Raw genomic sequence first — 19,969 nt, 5'->3', positions numbered from 1 at the left:
TTACCGTGAGACGACTTTAATTGAGTTTGTCCAAATTATTGTTTTAAAAAATCAGTTATATTTATTTGTTTGTTTAAAAAAACACTTCCTGAGAGTTCAAATTTTACTTCTTTAATGTTTTTCACTAATAGACTGTTTGTAAGGACCCGTCTCACAGTAAGACAGTATCATACAAGATCGGCTAAATAATTAATGGGGGTTACATTTTTTTATTCAAGCTAGAAAATCCTTACGAGTAAGGAAGAGAGGGAAATTATACTTTTTATAGGTATTACGTATTGAGAATTAAACCTTATGATAGGAAAAAAAGAAAAAAATATTAACCATTAGACTAATTCATGATTTCCGAGTAGACATATTTAAGTTAGTCTTAATTAATAAGAATTTATAGTATTTTAAGATTTGATATTTTCTTTGAAAGTAGATTATAGTAGTAGATTTGCCAATTTAATTGGTTTGATCTTTATCTAATCTCTATGCTTTTGTTCCTAATATGGAGATTTGTTTTAAGGATAATTCCCTTTTATTATTTATAACATAATCTTTTTTTTTTATAAATCCTATCATTTAAGAATATTTCAGATTTTTACCTACTTTAATTTGATTATTCACCATTTAAATATTGATTATGATTGTAATATTTTATTTTTATATATTAATGTGTAATATGCTTTGAGATAGTATGAATTGCGCGTGTTATCTTGTAATCATTTTTTTATTAGGTCATTTTGATTGTAGAAAACTCTTTTTCCGATGATCTTTTTTGAGTCGAGGGATTTTTGGTCGCATTCTCTTATGAATATGAGTTGTCTTTTTTGTTACTCAAACTCAATTATATTTTCCTATAAGCAGGAAACACTGAGTAAGATGATGATGATGATTTGTTCATGATATCAAAGAGTGTCATTCATCATTTTTCAATACTATTAATAGTATTTACTATTGTTAAAAATAAACACATGTAATGGATTAAAAAATGAAAAATCTCTAGACTTCTTGCAAAGGGTCACTTCAACCAATTCTTCAGAAAGGATGTCCTTAACCAACTCTTTAAAAGGGATGTCCCTCAAACTTAGAGGAGGGCCTTACAAGATTAGTTTCTTGTGAATATTGTGATTAATGCAAGACATTCCATAATTGATAGGTTCATTGTACCGCACTCTTATGTTTTAAGGGTAAGTCGGTGGCTCATCACCTTTTAACTCTCCATAAAATACATTCAAATATTTTTTAATTAAAATTGGTTGATATGAGAAAAATAGCTAACTATACAAGACTGATTACTCATTTGATTATTTTGGAGAGTATTCAGGATCCAATATGACATGGATATAACTCAGAATAATTTGATTTAACACCTTATAAATGTTTTATTAAAATTTATAAAATTGTCACATGATACGAAAATGTGTTAAAAATAATTCTAACTATGACTTATTTTTTCAAAATAATCCTCAATACTTCATTAGTTATTTCAAAATAATTCATGCTATTTATAATAATCCAAAGTATGTTAATTACTTAAAATTAGGTGCATTTTGAGTAAATAAATTAAATTTCAAATTTTTTGGAATATTATTCCAATAGTATGAAATAATTTAAATTAATTGATACCAAAGATTATTCACAAATTCTTGTATGGAACGATCTCACTGTGAGACATGCCTTATATTTGGGTTAAATAGCTCAATAATAAAATTTTTTAACATAATAAACTTTTTATATGAATTCGTCTCACAATGAGACGGTCTCATACAAAAAGGGCTAAAGATTATTTTATGTGAATGACTCTTAATTAAGATTATATTTAATAAATAAATGTGTCTTGTATGAGACCTTTTTACGGTGAGACGACCTCAAAACAAGAAGTCGATGCGTTAAAAATTTCTACAATTCAACTATTTAACTTAAGTATCTGACGGTGAGACCGTCTCATATACGACTTTATGTGTTAATAAATTTTTGTAAATGATATGGCCCAATTACATCATTTATTTTAAAGCCCATAACATGCATGCACCAACCAAACAAGTGACCCTTATGATATGGCCTCTCTGCTGAGAGACTGTCTTTTTTAAAGACGTTTCTTAAAAGTCCAGCCTATTATGTTAATTTAAAAAAAAAAATTGATGCGCGCGTGTAAGTATAGTGTGAAAAGTCACATAATATATTTGGAGTTATAACAACATTTATTTGGGGTTATAACATAATATATTTGATGTTATACTAACATATATTGGAGGATTATAACATAATTTATTTGGGTTCTAACATAATATATTTGAAGCTATAGCAATATATATATTTGAGTTTATAACATAATATATATGAGGTTATAGCAACATATTTGTGGTTATAACATATTATATTTGGGGTTATATCATAATATATAGTTCGGTATATAATAGTCTGTGTTTGAGGGTATAGTATTTTTATAACACCAAATATATTATGTTATAACCCCAAATGTATGTTGTTATAACTCCATATATATTATATTATTACTTCAAATATACATTGTTACAACTCTAACTATATCATGTTATAACCCCAAATATATTATGTTATAACCACAAATATATGTTGTTATAACCCCATATATATTATGTTATAACCTCAAATATATATATATTATAACTTCAAATATATTATGTTATAATCCAAAATAAATTATGTTATAAACCTCAAATATATGCTGGTATAACACCAAATATATTCTTTTATAACCCCAAATAAATGTTATTATAACCCCAAATATATTCTGTGACTTTTTACATTACACTTACACGCGCGCGTCAATTTTTTTTTAAAAAAATTAACATAATGGGCTGGGCTTTTGAGAACCGTCTTTAGAAAAGACGGTCTCAAGTAAGAATTGTTGTTATGAGAATCGACACTTCTTACTTGGGGCCGTCTTTTCTAAAGACGGTTCTCAAAAGCCCAGCCCATAATGTTAATTTAAAAAAAAACTGACGTGCGCGTGTAAGTGTAATATTAAAAAAGTTACATATTATATTTGGGGTTATAACAACATTTATTTGGGGTTATAACATAATATATTTGGTATTATACCAGCATATATTTGAGGTTTATAATATAATTTATTTTGAATTATAATATTATATATTTGAAGTTATAACAATATATATATTTGAGGTTATAACATAATATATATGGGGTTATAACAACATACATTTGTGGTTATAACATAATATATTTAGAGTTCTAACAATGTATATTTGAAGTAATAATATAATATATATGGAGTTATAACAACATACATTTGGAGTTATAACATAATATATTTGGTGTTATAAAAATACTATACCCTCAAACACATACCATTATATACCGAACTATATATTATGTTATAACCTCAAATATAATATGTTATATATAATCACAAATATATGTTGTTATAACCTCATATATTTTATGTTATAACCTCAAATATATATATTGTTGTAGCTTCAATTATATCATGTTATAACCCCAAGTAAATTATGTTATAATTCTCAAATATATGTTGGTATAATACCAAATATATTATGTTATAACCCCAAATAAATATTGTTATAACTCTAAATATATTATGCGACTTTTCACATTACAATTATACACGCGCGTCAATTTTTTTTAAATTAACATAATGGGCTGGGCTTTTGCGAACCGTCTTTAGAATAGACGGTCTCTCAAGAGAGAGGACGAGAGCTTGAAGCGTATCAATATATTTACACCACTACACCAGAATGCGACTATTCGTTAAAGTTGTGACAATTCTCACATATCACTTGTAGACTCACTTGTGTGAACACGCTTATGATATATTTATGGGCTTGGCTCTACGAACTTACGAATAATGAGTATTGACTTGCATACACATTTGATAAGATTTACTCTTTTCCAAAATCATATGGTATTAGGAAAATAATCTTTTAAGCATTATATGCAAGTTCACAACTCATTTATTATTTTATTAATTTGAGATCTTTCTCATATGTGAAGTATTTCCAACATGTTTAGTGGACTTATTTTAGATCTCAGCATATAACTAGAGAAAATAAGGGGATGATTTTTAAGAAAAAAGTGAGTAATAGTAATAAATAAAGAGAGATAATGAATTGTGTTAATGAAATTAAAAGCAAGTTAAAATGCATGTATAAAATTAAAAGGAAGGGATGAGACAATAATACATATTAAATAGAACGAACCAAAACGACAAATACTGCAAATTCAGTGGAACGGAGTGAGTAATAGTTAGAGTAGCACACTTAGGCATGGCCACGGTCCGGGTTGGGCCGGTTCCGTTTCATCCGGTTCTGGTTTCATCCGGTTCCGATTCCGGTTCACCCGGACCGCTCCCGGTTCCAACCCGCAGTTCTTAGGTCCGGTTCATGCAGTTTTTTTCAGCGGTTTCACGGTTCCCCGGTTCGGAACCTGGCGCGAACGGTTCCGGTTCCGTATCCGGTTCCAAGCGGTTCGGGACCGGTTCGGTTCCGGGTAACCCGCTCCGTGGCCATCCCTAAGCACACTCATAAGCCATAGCACACTCATAGCCCATAGGGTTAAGTGCAAACCAAAATAGACCCATATCCACAGCACACACAAAAACGGATAAAACCACACCAACAAACAATCGAGAGGTCATCCTTATTTTCTTTTTCAACCCTTAAATCACTTCAATCCTTCCCTATCTACTCTTCTTCACTCTTCATCTTCTTCCTCATCTCCATTTTCACTCCCAATCCAAGCTCAAATTTCACAATCAATGGCGCTCTCAACACCTTCTTCAACACCCACAACTTTATATTACCAATCCCTTCACAACACTCATCACCCTTCACAATCCCTTTCCCTTCTTCCAAATCTCACTTCCCACCCAAAAAAATTCAATCTATCATCTCCATTTACCCCAAATTTCACCCCCAAATCATCATCCTCCATTATCCATACCCCCCAAAACCGTTTCTTTACAGTTCGTGCTGCACGGGGTAAGTTCGAAAGGAAAAAGCCCCATGTAAATATAGGCACAATTGGCCATGTCGACCATGGAAAAACTACTCTTACTGCTGCCCTTACAATGGCGCTTGCTTCAATGGGTAATTCCGCACCAAAGAAGTACGATGAAATTGATGCTGCTCCGGAAGAACGTGCTCGAGGTATCACTATCAATACTGCTACTGTTGAATATGAAACTGAGAATCGACATTATGCTCATGTAGATTGTCCTGGTCACGCTGATTATGTAAAGAATATGATTACTGGTGCTGCACAAATGGATGGTGCTATTCTTGTTGTTAGTGGTGCTGATGGTCCGATGCCACAAACTAAAGAGCATATACTGCTAGCTAAACAAGTGGGTGTTCCTAATATGTGTGTATTTTTGAATAAACAAGATCAAGTTGATGATGAAGAACTTCTTCAATTGGTTGAACTTGAGGTGAGGGAATTACTGTCTAATTATGATTTTCCTGGTGATGATATACCTATAGTTGCTGGTTCTGCATTGTTAGCCCTTGAAGAATTAATGAAGAACCCTAATATTAAAAGAGGGGAAAATGAATGGGTTGATAAAATATACAAACTTATGGATGCTGTTGATGAGTATATTCCAATTCCTACTAGACAAACTGATTTACCCTTCTTATTAGCTGTAGAAGATGTGTTTTCGATTACGGGTCGAGGAACTGTAGCTACTGGGAGGGTTGAAAGAGGGACTGTGAAAGTTGGGGAAACTGTGGATATTGTTGGAATGAGGGAAACTAGGAATACTACTGTTACTGGTGTTGAAATGTTCCAGAAGATTCTAGATGAAGCAATGGCTGGTGATAATGTAGGGATTTTGCTGAGGGGTATTCAGAAAGTTGATATTACAAGGGGTATGGTTCTTGCAAAGCCAGGAACTATTACCCCTCATACCAAGTTTTCAGCCATTGTTTATGTGTTGAAGAAGGAAGAAGGCGGTAGGCATTCGCCTTTTTTTGTGAATTATAGGCCTCAGTTTTATATGAGAACTACTGATGTAACAGGGAAGGTTTCAAAGATTATGAATGATAAGGATGAAGAGTCTAAGATGGTTATGCCCGGTGATCGGGTTAAGATGGAGGTCGAGCTTATTGCTCCGGTTGCTTGTGAGGAAGGAATGAGGTTTGCTATTAGGGAAGGTGGTAAGACTGTTGGTGCTGGTGTTATTCAGAAGATTATTGAGTAGTTGTTGTGTTGATAGTTTTAGTCGGTCTAACATGATTCGCTAGCTGATCCGCAATTTGCTCAAAATGACTTAAAGATTGCCCAAATCCAATCACAATTTGCGATTTGTAAGGAGATCAGCGAATCATGTGAGGCTTGTTTTAGCGAGTCTTGTTTGTATGGTTTTGCTTCATTTGGTTAGGTGCTTTTGGAAGATAATGTGATTGGGGCTAAGCTGTAAATTGTCCCTCTTTTACATGTTTTTTGGAGAGTAGGCTTGAACATTTGAGTATTCTCATATTTGTGCAATTCAGTTTACACCTTTTATGAATTTACCGTATTGCCTTGCTGATTCAGTCTTTGATTAGTGTTTGCTTGAGTGAACTATATGGTTTTATGCTATATTACTTGGACTTGTACCCGTGTCCCATCCTTGATGCTCGGACATTGGTATGGCACCTAGGCACTTCATTTTAGGCGTAAAATTGAATGTTTAGACGTATTTGACACTTGGACGCATAACAATATCCGACATGAGTACCCGAGTCCAAGTAACATACGTTTTATGCTTGTACTTGTGGATTAGCTAAATTTGGGTTGCTTGACTGTCGTATAGTTGTGTTGCTTGATTGATAAGCTCGGAAATGTTGGACTACTTCCTAGTTGTATAGTCGAAGGTTTACTCTTATGCTTGTGCTTGGTGGACGAATGTGTGCAATTGTATTGTTGACTACTATGGGTAAGGTTGCGTGCATTTGAAATCTCTAATTTGGCTTTTGTGGGAGCCACTTAATCGTGTTAGGGTCTTGAAATGAAATGTATGTATTAGCAAATCTTAGCTGTGTAACTTGCATACACTGTTTGCTGTGTCAACCTGTCCATAATATAGCTGAACTTGCACAAAAGTGCCATAACTGATATCAGCAAAGCCCGCCCTCGACCTGTGAGCAGAATGTACTGCTGCTAATGTAAATGAGATCATCCTTGTGGGTTATCCGAGACACAGAAGAATAGTTCCGATTTGGCTATGGTATGTAAATTAGCGTCTGAACTTGATTCGAACACACATCTAGACCTCGTGTAAGTTTCTTCGGGAGGTCGTTTTGTTCTTAGCTATAAGATTTCGATCCAACCTAAGAACCTGCATTTTTTCTTTCGGGTTTGAATGACAGTAAAAAGATAACATTGCATGAAGAACACAAGGAATTAGACTTAGAACCGAGATCTCGTAATCGTCTCAACCGGAATCTGCAAGTCTGTGTTAGCCTATTTTAACATGGTTTCTGCATTCTGTTGGGAAGCTGTATGAGTGCACCTCAATGCATATCAATAAGGCTGCATTATATTGTTTCGGTCAAGTATTCGTAAAGGTTTTCAATTCCAAACTGTTATTACCCATATTGTGAAGGCGTAAAACACCATGTTTAAGGCTGATTTGAGAGGTATCTAATGATTTTGTCCGGCAATATGACAACCGCATCGTTGTGAGTGTTGCTAGTACAACTAACACCTGTGTTTTGCAGTATGATACCAGCTACCTACTGCATAACTGACTATTTTCCTTCAAGATGCAATGCTTCTATTGTAGTTTTCGGTAATACTTGTAATTGATAGTGATATGTTGTGTGGAAAATGTCACTATCAGCTGCAAGTAGAATGAAATCAATGCAATTCCTTGACTTAACGCACTACCAATGGCAACGATGCAAGAGTACTACCTACTAGATCTTTAGGTTCCAAACGAGAGTTCTCGATCCAAAAGTTTGAAACATGAAGTTGATATTGACCTCATAATCATCACCACTAAATCTAAAATTGCTCAAAGTCTCTGTATAGTGTTGTAGTTGTGCTAAGCTTGTGTTCAAAATCCGATACAATGAGACATTTCTGCATTAAATATTCCTCGTGAAATGAGTCTTTAACAGGATATCATGTTAAGAAGCCAACTCAATCAGTTGCATCCTCAGGATATGTTATATATTCATTTATGTTTGTTGTCGAGTCTCTATGGGTAACCCTAGAAACCTAGGTGTTCCAGCCAGGCATAGCTCGTGTACAGAGGCCCAATAGTGATAATTAAAATTACCCAAGGTTATTGCTCTTTGTATGTCCTCAGTTTGACAGTTACTATGATCTTCAGCCCATATGTTGTACTACTAGGATTCTAGGGAAGTATTATTATTATAAATTATATTAGGAGAAGAAATGTCTGGATGAGACAATGAGTTTGTCGAAAATGTTAGGAGAAAAACATCATGGATCGTTACCAAAAAATAGATTATAGCCAAATCAAAGGTACGGCCCAATAAGTGTTGCAAAATTAACATAACAGAAAGAGTTGTTAGAACTTTATTATCACTTCGAATTTTTTATAATTTCGAACCTATATATTCTTTCATACCTCTAAAATGCAACAATTAGCATTTTGGGCAACTCTAATAAATTTGATACACCTCTTGTTTTTAAAATTTGTCTCATTTGTAGTTTGCACATTTTTCAACTCACATATTCAAGGGTCAAAATCAATAAATACATTTCTTTCACAATTATAAAAGGTAATTCATACATTAAATTTTATACGATGAAACAAATTTAAAAAGTTCCAATATAAAAGTTATAAAAAGTAATTCATATATATAATCTTCCCTTTTTATCCACACGTTTAAATTTTTTAAAAATTTCATTTCTACACTTATTCCCTAATTAAAAAACGACAAGTTTATAAATATTGATGATGAAGAGTAAAGAGAAGTACTTTATTAAGGTTTGAATAAGTTATTGGGTGAATAAGTCCAAAAGCATAAGATATATTGATGAGACAAAGAGAGAGAATGAATTTGTAGATGAAAATCAAAGAAATAGTGTATGTTCTAATTACTAGTCTGTCTATCTATTTTCATTACTTTTGCATTTTCTCATTTAATTTCATATGTAAATTTATGATTTATCTTTATTAAATTTTCATATATCTTTCATTCACTTATTTATATTATATTTACACAAAAATTTAAAAAAATAACATTATTTCTTTGTACTAAAATCAAAGGGATAGAGCCATAGAAGCAATAAATGCCAAGAGAAGTGGTGATGCATGAAGAGTGGTTGCTTTTAATCCCAACCTTGAACCCAAAAGAAATCCACCATTAGTGGGCTTTTGGCATGTAAAATTTGGTACATTAAGTTTGGATGGTGGACATTTAATGGAGAATTAATGGCAAAGAATTTATAGGGCACAAGCCACAATCAACTGTTCACTATCCACTGTCCACTATCCACTATCTTATGCTTGGAAAGTTTAGAAACATACTAGTGTATCCATTTAAGGATTACGGTGAGTTTGAGGTATAATATCACAAGTCGGGTTTATTTTAATTTTTTTATGTAAATTTACAAGCTATTTTTAAATTGAATAGTTTCATACTCAATTTCGATTAATTGAGTCAATTTTAGATAACTAGTAAATGTTACTTTGTTTTCTTTACCTTAATTTTAACTTAATTTTTCCTGACGACTTTTTTTTTGAAATTTATTTTTGAAATTGAACCTTTTATTGTTAAACTTCTCGCTTGCTCTCTAGTCGTATCTTTAATCATTCATTATCTTCGACCTCTTCCATCAATCTAAGTTAAACGTCAGATAAATTTCCCACACAATACTCCAATAATCAACATATGTTCGTTTTTTGCACTATCTTCAACCATTCACAAACATATATAACCTTCAAGAATGCATCAAATATTACACATCAAATAATATAATATTTTAAAATACACTTAAATAGATTAAATTCAAGAATTATATATTAGCTTAGTAGTTGAAAGTTATTTCTTCTAGCCTTATAACATTCAAAAAACTTCTTTTCCACAAAATTTTAAAAAGACAAAAAAAATTAGTACTTCTAGATTTCCAGCTTTGCGTGATAAGCCCACCAAATGGAGTATGTCATTATTGTAGTCCTTTATAAGCATTATATTCATTATCCTAATACTACTAAGCAAGTCTGATGAATGAAGTGGCCTTAAAAAGGTTCGGGTTTATGCAATTTTACCCTTATTAATGAAATAATTTACAAATATATTATTTTTTATTGATCTTTAATAGTGTCATGTGCAACTTCATATAAAAAGTATACATAATTTAATAAGTCATTTATTTTAATTTATATAATCCAAAACTAAAGAAATATAGATATTTGGTCTCTGGATAATAAATAAAGGACATGATCCTGTTTTGTTACATAATTGTATAATCTAATGTTTCTTAAAATAAGCTCAACTAGTACCAATAATTTGATGAGTTTAAGATAGAACTGAAGTGCTCCAATTATTAGACACAATATATCAATTATTTTATACTCATTCACTTTGGGTAGCTATGTTTTTGCTTTTACTATGAGCTGTATGCAAACCAAAGTAGCTACACTTTTGATCTTCCATATCCAAATTAAACAACTGAAGTTACCAACCCAACACGTTCTTTTTTTAAAAACAACCGTCCAAATTGCTTTGTCTTCATCTCTTATTTGTACTTGAAACAAGCATCAAACTTTTTATATAAATTTTTTATTGGTTACATGGTAGGCAGAGAAAAGAAGTAAGATTAGCTAGAATCAAATCGATATTACTCCTGGCGAACAATGGTTTATGTTTCAATTAAAACAAGACATGATTCTCAAATCACATCAAACGTATTATCATCGAGCTATTCTTGTGAATGATACAACCTCAAAACAAGGCTATATAATCCATGTATAAGGCATGTATCAGGGTGAGATGAGACCGTCTCATACAAGAATTTGTGATTGATTCTTATTTCTTCAAGGTAATTTAGTCATTTCACATAAGGCAATTGAATGTATGCACAAAATGGCCAATTGTACGACTCTCAAAAATTTAGAAACTCAAATATCACTTGCTTCGTTCTTCTTTGATTTTTCCAATTATTAAAAGTCTAGAACACGCGATTTTAAATGTTCTTTCTGTGTAGAATGTTAATGTCATTTGTACGTTCACTTACGCTGCTTAATACACATACACTCAACAAACTTTTGCAATGTTGTTGATTATTTGTTGATTTTTCTTTACAGATCCGGAACCATAAGGAGCTATAATATCTACAACTGTAAATTCTTCTACTTATACACATCATCATCATCATCCTATCTAGTATATTCCGCTCATAAAAAAACTATGAACAGAGTCTGAAGAGAAAAGGACGGCGGCAACTTATACCCATAAAGGAGAGCGCGGCCAAAGGAATCCCCCGAATAAACTCTTGCTTTACATTTCTTCAACTTATGACCCCTAAATATTTTCTACAATTTTTATTATATTGCTTATCTAATTACTCTTTTCCAATAACTTTATAATTCAAAAAAAATATTGTTATTATCTATCTCATTATTACTCTTACAAAAAATTCTCATTTCTATAATTTATCTAAAGATTTAATATAAAAGATCAAATCAAAAGGAACGTAGAATTAAATTTAGTTTTACTACTTAACTTTTAGGTTCTAAATTTTTAATAAAATTTATAAACTAATCAACACCCTAAAATTTATTATAGAGAATCATGAGTTAACTATGGTTAAATGTTTTTGTAATAAGAATTTAGTTTTCAGCATGTACAGAAAATATTAATTTTTTCTCCTTGCTTATTTGTAGGGATTATTCCCTTAGCCTACTCCAAAAATAAAATAAATTTATTGTTCAAATTTTCTACCTTGGAATATCACATGTAAACGCGTAAGAGTGGTACACGTTGTAAGTCAATTCCCTAATGGTCAGGATTGAACATGTCTTCCAAAAAACATGTCATTTTAGATCAGTCATTTTAAATGATTGCATTAAATAAGTATTTGGACCCATCATAATGTATAAGTAACTTGATCACTCAAGCAATGACATGTAAGATGACCAACCATTTTATACAATTTTTTAATTAAAAAATAGCATTAAATTTTGGGTTATTTTCTCTATAAAAGGGTCATTCCACACCCATTTTTCTTCCCCCTCTCCTCTTCTCTTTCTTGTATACCTAAACATATTTCTCTTCCTTGTTCATCTATCAAGAATAGCCACATCTTTCATCAATTGGTATGTTCTACTCTTCTAATTCTATTCTACAAATTAACTTTCTTTTTTTTAAACTTACTTTTCAATCTAATGCAGGGAGATTCTGAATATATATAACATATTTTATCGTATATGATTCTAATTTTAGAAACCACACAAAGTTTTTAAATGAAATTATGTTAAATAATAAGTAATCACTTAAATAAAAATCTCAAAATATTAGATTTCGACTTTTCGAGTAATCTATAAAACTCAAAATAGCCATATTATATGCATGTTATAATAATGGTTTTAAAAAGGGGAAAATATTATTAGTTGGCTTAATTTTAAAATGAACTTTGGAAAATTTTTAAAAATTAAATGGCAATGTTTTTTTTGGCTTTTTTTTGGGGTTTAATAGTACTTTATTTCCATTGATTTTTTTTGGTGTTATTATTGGCTTAATTTACTCAATATTTACACTCATAAAATTCAATATTTTATCTTTCACCTATATTATATTTTTAGCCCAAAAAAGCAATTTTAATTAACTGACGTGCATAGGAGTATATTTATTTATGTGAATTATTTTTTGCTAATATTATATTCTCTCTCTTTTTTCAGAGCCTAAAAAATGGCATACGAGGATCGATACGTGCAAGCCTCAAAATATGATTGTCTTTTGTTTGGTAATATAAGTTTTCATATTTGTTTAAAATCAATCATAATAATAATTTATATTCATTTTTAATTATTAATATAATATATTATATAATGGAGTATTTGTTTGGCTTGGCAGATCTTGATGATACTTTGTACCCTCTTGGCTCTGGGTTGGCAAAAGAAGTCCTTAAGAACATTCAAGGTAACTGGGTCTCTATCAATTTAATAATAATTTATTTTATTAGTTTCAATAAAGTCAATAATTTATATTTTTTATTTTGACTCATGCACATGTCAAGTAACCAACTCAATTAAAAACTTAATTATAATAGTTTAAACTGTAATATATACTAGATTACGCATTATCTAACCACACGAAAACTCTATTGAGCCAGAATTATGGATACAACACCTGCTTTCCCATTAGCCTAAATATTTCACTTTAAAATGAGGATCTGATGCGATTAAACTCGTGACCTTCATCTCGAAAATAACCTTCATCCAGAATTATAAAATGCAAGATTACAAAAACAAACTAATATTCTAGAAAATGTAAGCTGGATTAATCAAGTCTAATACAACGTATATTATCAACGTATTCATATAAATTTACAGACGAAAATAACCTCTTGTGCATTTTTATAAGGATATATTAACTCGGAGCTACTTAATAGTGTTAGGAGATTGAAATGTAAAAAATTGTGTTAATTTTAAGTTTTATTTAAATATTAATTATGTTAATTCTAAGTTTTATTATTGAAATTCGACAGATTATATGGTTGAAAAGCTTGGTATAGACAAGAGTAAAATCAATGAATTGTCCAATCTTTTGTACAAACACTACGGTACAACAATGGCTGGTCTTCGTGTAAGTTATTTTATTTATTTATTTATTTTTTTAATATCTAATCAAAATTACATAACATAAAACTTTAAGTAAAAAGCTTACCATAGAATATTAACTATTTTTTATTTGTATATCTATCTGGCAGGCAATTGGCTATGATTTTGACTATGACAACTATCATAGGTGCGCAAGTTATTGTTTTTTATAATATTATATTTTCTCCGTTTTTTAATTGCTAATACGTTTCATAAAAATTCACATGAAAAAAATGTTACGCTTTTAAGTAAAGGATTTTTGTATAGCTTATAAAAACGGTATAGTTATTGTAAACTATGCGATTGAAATCGTGTTTTTTTTTTTTTTTTTTTTTTTTTGTAGTTTTGTTCATGGTAGATTACCTTATGAGAATCTTAAATCGGACCCAGTTCTAAGAAATCTTTTATTGAGCCTACCTATTCGAAAAGTGGTAAAATTCTTCTACAACACTTGATTTATAAAAGTTTCTTGAAATTTTGTAATGGATCAAATTTAACTCTTATGTACGTCATCTTAACATGTAGATATTTACAAATGCGGATAATACACATGCCATTAAAGCTCTGGATAGGCTTGGATTGGAGGATTGTTTCGAAGGAATTATTTGTTTTGAAACTCTTAACCCGACCCATAAAAATTTCGCTTCGGATGATGAAGATGATATTGAATTTGTTGGATCAAAAATTAGTTCCAATACGAAAAAGAATGAAATATTTGACATAATTGGTCATTTTGCTAACCAAAATGATGCAACAACATTGCCTAAAACACCCATCATTTGTAAACCATCAGAATATGCAATTGAACAAGCTCTTAAGATTGCCAATTTAAACCCTAATAGAACAGTAAGTATTTTAACTCCATTTTGCAATTTACACTTAAATTGAATTTTTTTTATTTTATGTCTAAGTTGAATCGAAATGATTGTGTTATTGGTCTTTTTCAGATATTCTTTGATGATAGTGTCCGAAATATATTGGCCGGAAAACGAGTGGGTCTGAACACAGTTCTGGTAAGCAATATTATTATAATTCTATGTTGCAACAACAAGAAATCAACAATAATATCAAAATTAAATATGCCTCATAAAATAAAATACGATAATATTTAATGTTTGTTTTAAGGTGTTACAAATCTACAATAAAGACAATAATTTTTAAAGCACTTAATTATCACGCATAGTTTTTTTTTAATATAAAATGCATTTTTTTAAAATGGGGGATTTCTTTGTAATAAGCTTTTTGGAATATTTTATTTCATGAATAGTTGAGGGAGTCATAGAAAATAAGAAAGAAAGTTTTAATTATATACTACTTTCCACATTTTTTAAGTTCATACACATTCAATTTGTCAACTAAAGAATTAAATTGAAAAATTGAAAAGGATTGGTCTCCACTCTCCAAATAGATAATTATGAGATAACCTTGACATATCAATTTTCATTAATAATTATGATAAAAAAATGGGACCTACATTCTTATTTCTTTATCTTGTGGTGAATCCTAATCCTCCTAAAATTTGTGGAGTTGTGTTGCTGAAAATAATTGTTGATGACTATGATTTGTCCATTTTTATAAATAATTTTGCTCAAGTGGGTCCCAAAATTTTGTTGTTTATATAATTTTAATTTTTGGAAAAATATGGTTTATAAACACAGGTGGGTACTTCTCAAAGACCAAAAGGTGCGGATTATGTATTGGAAAGCATTCATAATCTAAGGGAAGCATTGCCACAACTATGGGAAGCTACTGTGAGGCCTGAAATTTACTCTGGCAAAATATCTATTGAGGCTTCTGTAATTGCTTGATTACTCCTATATTTTCAGACTCTTGGGTTTTGATTTATGCACTTCTGAATTATATATTTCCGTATTTAAGATTCAGAAGATCAAAGGAAATCGAACAAAACAAAGAGTCGTCGAATTCACTTTCAGGGTTCCTAAATAATTTCTACATATTGTAAATTTTATGTAAATGAAAAAAATGGGAGAAAATAATTTTAAATTAGAGTTATCTAGTAGGGATATGATATATATAATTTTGATGTACCCATTATCATAAAATCTCCCAAAATTGATTATGATCAACAAAATGATGAGTGATGTAGCGTTTTTCATGCTCTTTCCAATAATTTTGGCATGATGTCAATTCTTTATCAAATGGGTCCCACACTTGTGTTTCTTTCCTTGGCCTTTTCTTCCTATACCACTGGAGTCCATCAACCAGTTGGCAACTTGGCATTTGGCAGTCATTGAATAGAAATGAAGAAGATTGAGATTTAGAAATAAATAAATATATAAATATTAATAATATTTTATATTATAGAATACTAATCATGTATTCACTTACTAATTTCATCATTTGGTTTTTAAATCAATTGATCATATTCATAAAACTTCGAGTTGAGCTATAAAGACAATTAGCGTCCAAGCTACAATTTGGACGAAAGCCGCCCAAAACCCACTGTAAAAATTCAGAAAAAATTATAATAATATAAGATATTTGTGCAACAAAGTAATTAAAGTCTACATTTAAGTCACGTTGTTAATCAATCTCGTGGACCATATGTACTTCCCCTGTTTCCTGTTTTATTATACTTGTAACATTTGACTTTTTACACAATACATTGTGTTATTTTGATTATTTATATATTAAACCATACACATCTAAAAATTACAAAACCTAATATTATTAAAGTATGCGATTAGACGATTCAAACAAGATTCCACTTGACTATATTTTTTCTTACACATTAAACCGCAATATTTAAAATAAGCTTAATCGATGAATACCGTCAAAAACCATAACAATATTACTCTAATGGTCTAAAATCGTTATAATTTGTAATCCCCTCTTTTTATGATGTTAGTGATGATTTTTTGAGTCTCTCAGACGTTCCTACTCAAAGTCACAACTTTGCTTTTGATACCTTGAATATGTACATGATAAATCATTATGGTGAAGCAAATTGAAAAGAACATGTATTTAATGCTCAAGGAAACTTCACGTGAAGTTCTTCGTTTTAAAGTATGATAAATTTGTAATTTTCATAACTTGTAATTTTCATTATGTCATCAAATTATAAATTTATATAAATGTACTTAATTAATTTGAAAGGTTGACCATGAATTTTTGCCTACTATGATTAATTACAAGATCATTGTGGTAATTTTAATATATTTATGGGAAATGACATAAATGCAATTGAATAGAATATGAATTGTTGAGAGTCGAAGAAGTGAGGACTTTAGGTAAAGAAAAACTAAAAGTTTTATGTAAACCACGTTTGTTTTATGATATTTTATAAATATTTTTATTTTATTTTGATTTGTCTCGTTAATTTTATGATATTTTTATTTTGAGTAATATATCTACTACTTTCTCTACTCGTCCACACATTTGTTTTTTTCTTATTTTTTGACTTTTAATCAAATCCACGTAATTTAATTGCTTTTAGAATTATGTATATTTATAAAATTGAGCAGAAAAAGAGAGTATTAAAAATAGAAATGTAATTAAATGAATTAGACAAAATAGTATATTTTTAATAAAAAATTTCGTTGGGCTAAAATGAGTTTATGAGGATCAAAAAGAATATACTAAAACTTTTATTTAAAAAATATACTAAAAGAATCATACTAGTGTTGAAATATAGTGTGAAAGGTAATTAATGAATTTACCCTCATGTAAATGCATTCAATGTAATTATAGGTAGAACTTGCCTATAAATATGAAAGTTCACCGATGTAAAAAACACACCAATGAGTAAAAACATTTTCATCTACTTCCTCCTTATCCCTCTAAGTTTTAACAACTAATACACTTTTTAAGAAAGATTATAAGTTCAATTATTATCTAATCTTTTCTTTTCTCAGCCTACCTTATAATGAAAATAAATTTTAAAATAAATTTTGATACCCCTATTTAATACATATCACATCAACTTAAATAAATAATTCTCTAAAGTCAAAAGACCTCAAATAATTCAACGAAAACCTAATTGCTAACATTCATAAATAAATAATAGATAAGTAATTATAGGGATGAGGATGAGGATGACAATCTAATCACTTACCAATTGCATGCACTGATGCACGTAACAAGAGTTGTCTTCTTCAGGAGTTTACTCACAATTTACTTAATTGTTAGTCAATTTCCCACTTACAGTTTATTGTCAATAATCAATGTATAATTAATGCAAATATTTAATAAACTATAAATGAATAGTAAAAAAAGATTTAAATTAAGAAATATTCTCTTCGTGTCTTTTGATTTTTCACAACTCAAAAACTACAGTGATCATACATGTGTAACATTTGGAAAATATATTTTATTCAAATTTAAATCCATATAAATTATGCACTATATAAATAAATGAAAATATAAGTTGGATGGAATTGTACAATGACCACAAATGTAAAAGAAAGTGTAAAAAGTTGGTATAAACAACGACTGGTGAATGTTTATATTCATCATTCATGACGATCAATGAATCATGAAAAGGAGCATACAAGTTTATAGTAAGAATAATTTATTGGGGTACTTAGTAATTGATTATTAGCTATTAGCTAATTTAACGGGTTGTATTAGTTAACTCTATAGGTCGTCAGTTAATAGACCCGTTTGGTAAAAGTACCTATTAGCTAATTGTTTATTGGAAAAAAAACGCCGATGAAAAAGCTTGATAAAAATAAAAAATTTATTTTGATTTAAAAACTAATTTTTCATCTATCTTAATTAAAAGTCATAAATTAAATACGTATTTTTAACTATTTGACAAACTATCAAATAGTCAATTAACAAGGTGGCCAAAATATCAATCACCAAACAAATGGAAAATTTAAATTATAAGGTCATTTTTGAAGATAAATATATAAATAATCATGAAATTGATATCATGATATTAATATGATACTATTACTTAACAACTGATAATATCACTGCTCTATCAACCTAGCTACATCATACAATGCTCTATTAGCTTTAGATTAACTTAAATAATAATAGTCAATTTCATGTGTGAATGCACGATACTAATAAAATATCATATTATAAATTAGAATGTATATAATAATAATTTTATTAGAATTTATACTAATTTAAAGTACCGTTCTTTTGATGTTTTAGGGGTCTTATACAAAATAACAGATAAAAAACGTATTTTATATTTTATATTTTAATCCTAAGAACAATGATAGTCGGTAGTTACATCAGTCATATAAAAAATTTAATATACCCATGTTTTAAGAATCTTTTTCATTAAATTTTATTTATTAATTAGGAATCATCGCACTTATATATAATTAGGGTCAGGTGTAGAGCGGATAAAATAGAGTTTTGTCTTTCCCTAACTATTTTACCTATCATATTGTAGAAGTATACCATTGTAGAAGTATACATGAAGTATATATGGAAAAGAAAATTGAAGGTAATGAATTACGTTGCAAAATATGTACTTCTCTATTAAATGTAAACATTTAGATGTCTTTGTGATTTGTATTAAAGTTATTAAATTTTTTTGACTTTTGGTAACTTGCAAGAGACTCTAATGCTTAGCGAGTCATACTAGACGATTGTGTCATATGTCATGGTGTGGCATAGACATGTTCAACGGGTTCAATTAGGCCGAATATTGAAGTTTTAGATTTTTTTTTTCTCAAGGCCGTTTTTAGGATAGTTTTGAAGTGTAACCACTTAGGGCCCAGCTTATAAAGAGATTCAAATTGAGTTAATCCTTATTATTAAAATTTAGTTTGTGCATAAGTATCTTATCATTAAGTGATCTTAAATGATGAAGAGTGGTTGAAATTCGAACCCGTAACACGTTGGCTACTTATAACATGTCGAGAAGAGTGGTTGAGATTCGAACCCGTAACACATTAACTGCTAATGGTTGAAATCCTAGTATTTGTATTATACTATATCATAAATTCCTCAATTTTATGAATCAATGATATTAATTTCTTTTATAATTATAAATCATATACAGACAAAAGAAATACTTCATATTATTTTTAACCTTATAAAATGACCACTAAATGCCAAGTTCATGGACTCCAGTGGTATAGGAAGAAGAAGCCAAGGAAAAAAAAAAACTAATGTGGGGACTCAAGTCCCTATGAAAAGGATGTAAATCACTAAAGTTGAGAAAAACAAATATAAAGAGGACAATTTTATTGC

At 29.8% G+C, this 19,969-nt stretch overlaps 2 protein-coding genes across 2 annotated transcripts; both read left to right on the top strand.

Moving 5' to 3' along the window:
* Window positions 1–4,645: 4,645 nt before the first annotated feature.
* LOC130800232 (elongation factor Tu, chloroplastic-like) lies at window positions 4,646–6,545 on the top strand. Its single transcript, XM_057663677.1, has one exon. The coding sequence runs from the start codon at window positions 4,769–4,771 to the stop codon at window positions 6,209–6,211; it is 1,443 nt and encodes a 480-aa protein (XP_057519660.1). The 5' UTR covers window positions 4,646–4,768; the 3' UTR covers window positions 6,212–6,545.
* Window positions 6,546–12,135: 5,590 nt separating this feature from the next.
* Window positions 12,136–15,802, top strand: LOC130800231 (uncharacterized protein C24B11.05-like). Its single transcript, XM_057663676.1, has 9 exons — window positions 12,136–12,286; window positions 12,869–12,933; window positions 13,044–13,109; window positions 13,678–13,775; window positions 13,900–13,937; window positions 14,133–14,220; window positions 14,315–14,635; window positions 14,737–14,802; window positions 15,448–15,802. Exons 2-9 carry the CDS (start codon window positions 12,879–12,881, stop codon window positions 15,595–15,597), a joined length of 882 nt encoding a protein of 293 aa, XP_057519659.1. The 5' UTR covers window positions 12,136–12,286; window positions 12,869–12,878; the 3' UTR covers window positions 15,598–15,802.
* Window positions 15,803–19,969: the final 4,167 nt, after the last annotated feature.

This window comes from Amaranthus tricolor, chromosome 14, assembly GCF_026212465.1.
Source record: "Amaranthus tricolor cultivar Red isolate AtriRed21 chromosome 14, ASM2621246v1, whole genome shotgun sequence".
NCBI classification, from domain to species: domain Eukaryota; kingdom Viridiplantae; phylum Streptophyta; class Magnoliopsida; order Caryophyllales; family Amaranthaceae; genus Amaranthus; species Amaranthus tricolor.
Note: the sequence above shows the minus strand (reverse complement) of the source record. Positions and strands in the feature narration are given on the sequence as shown.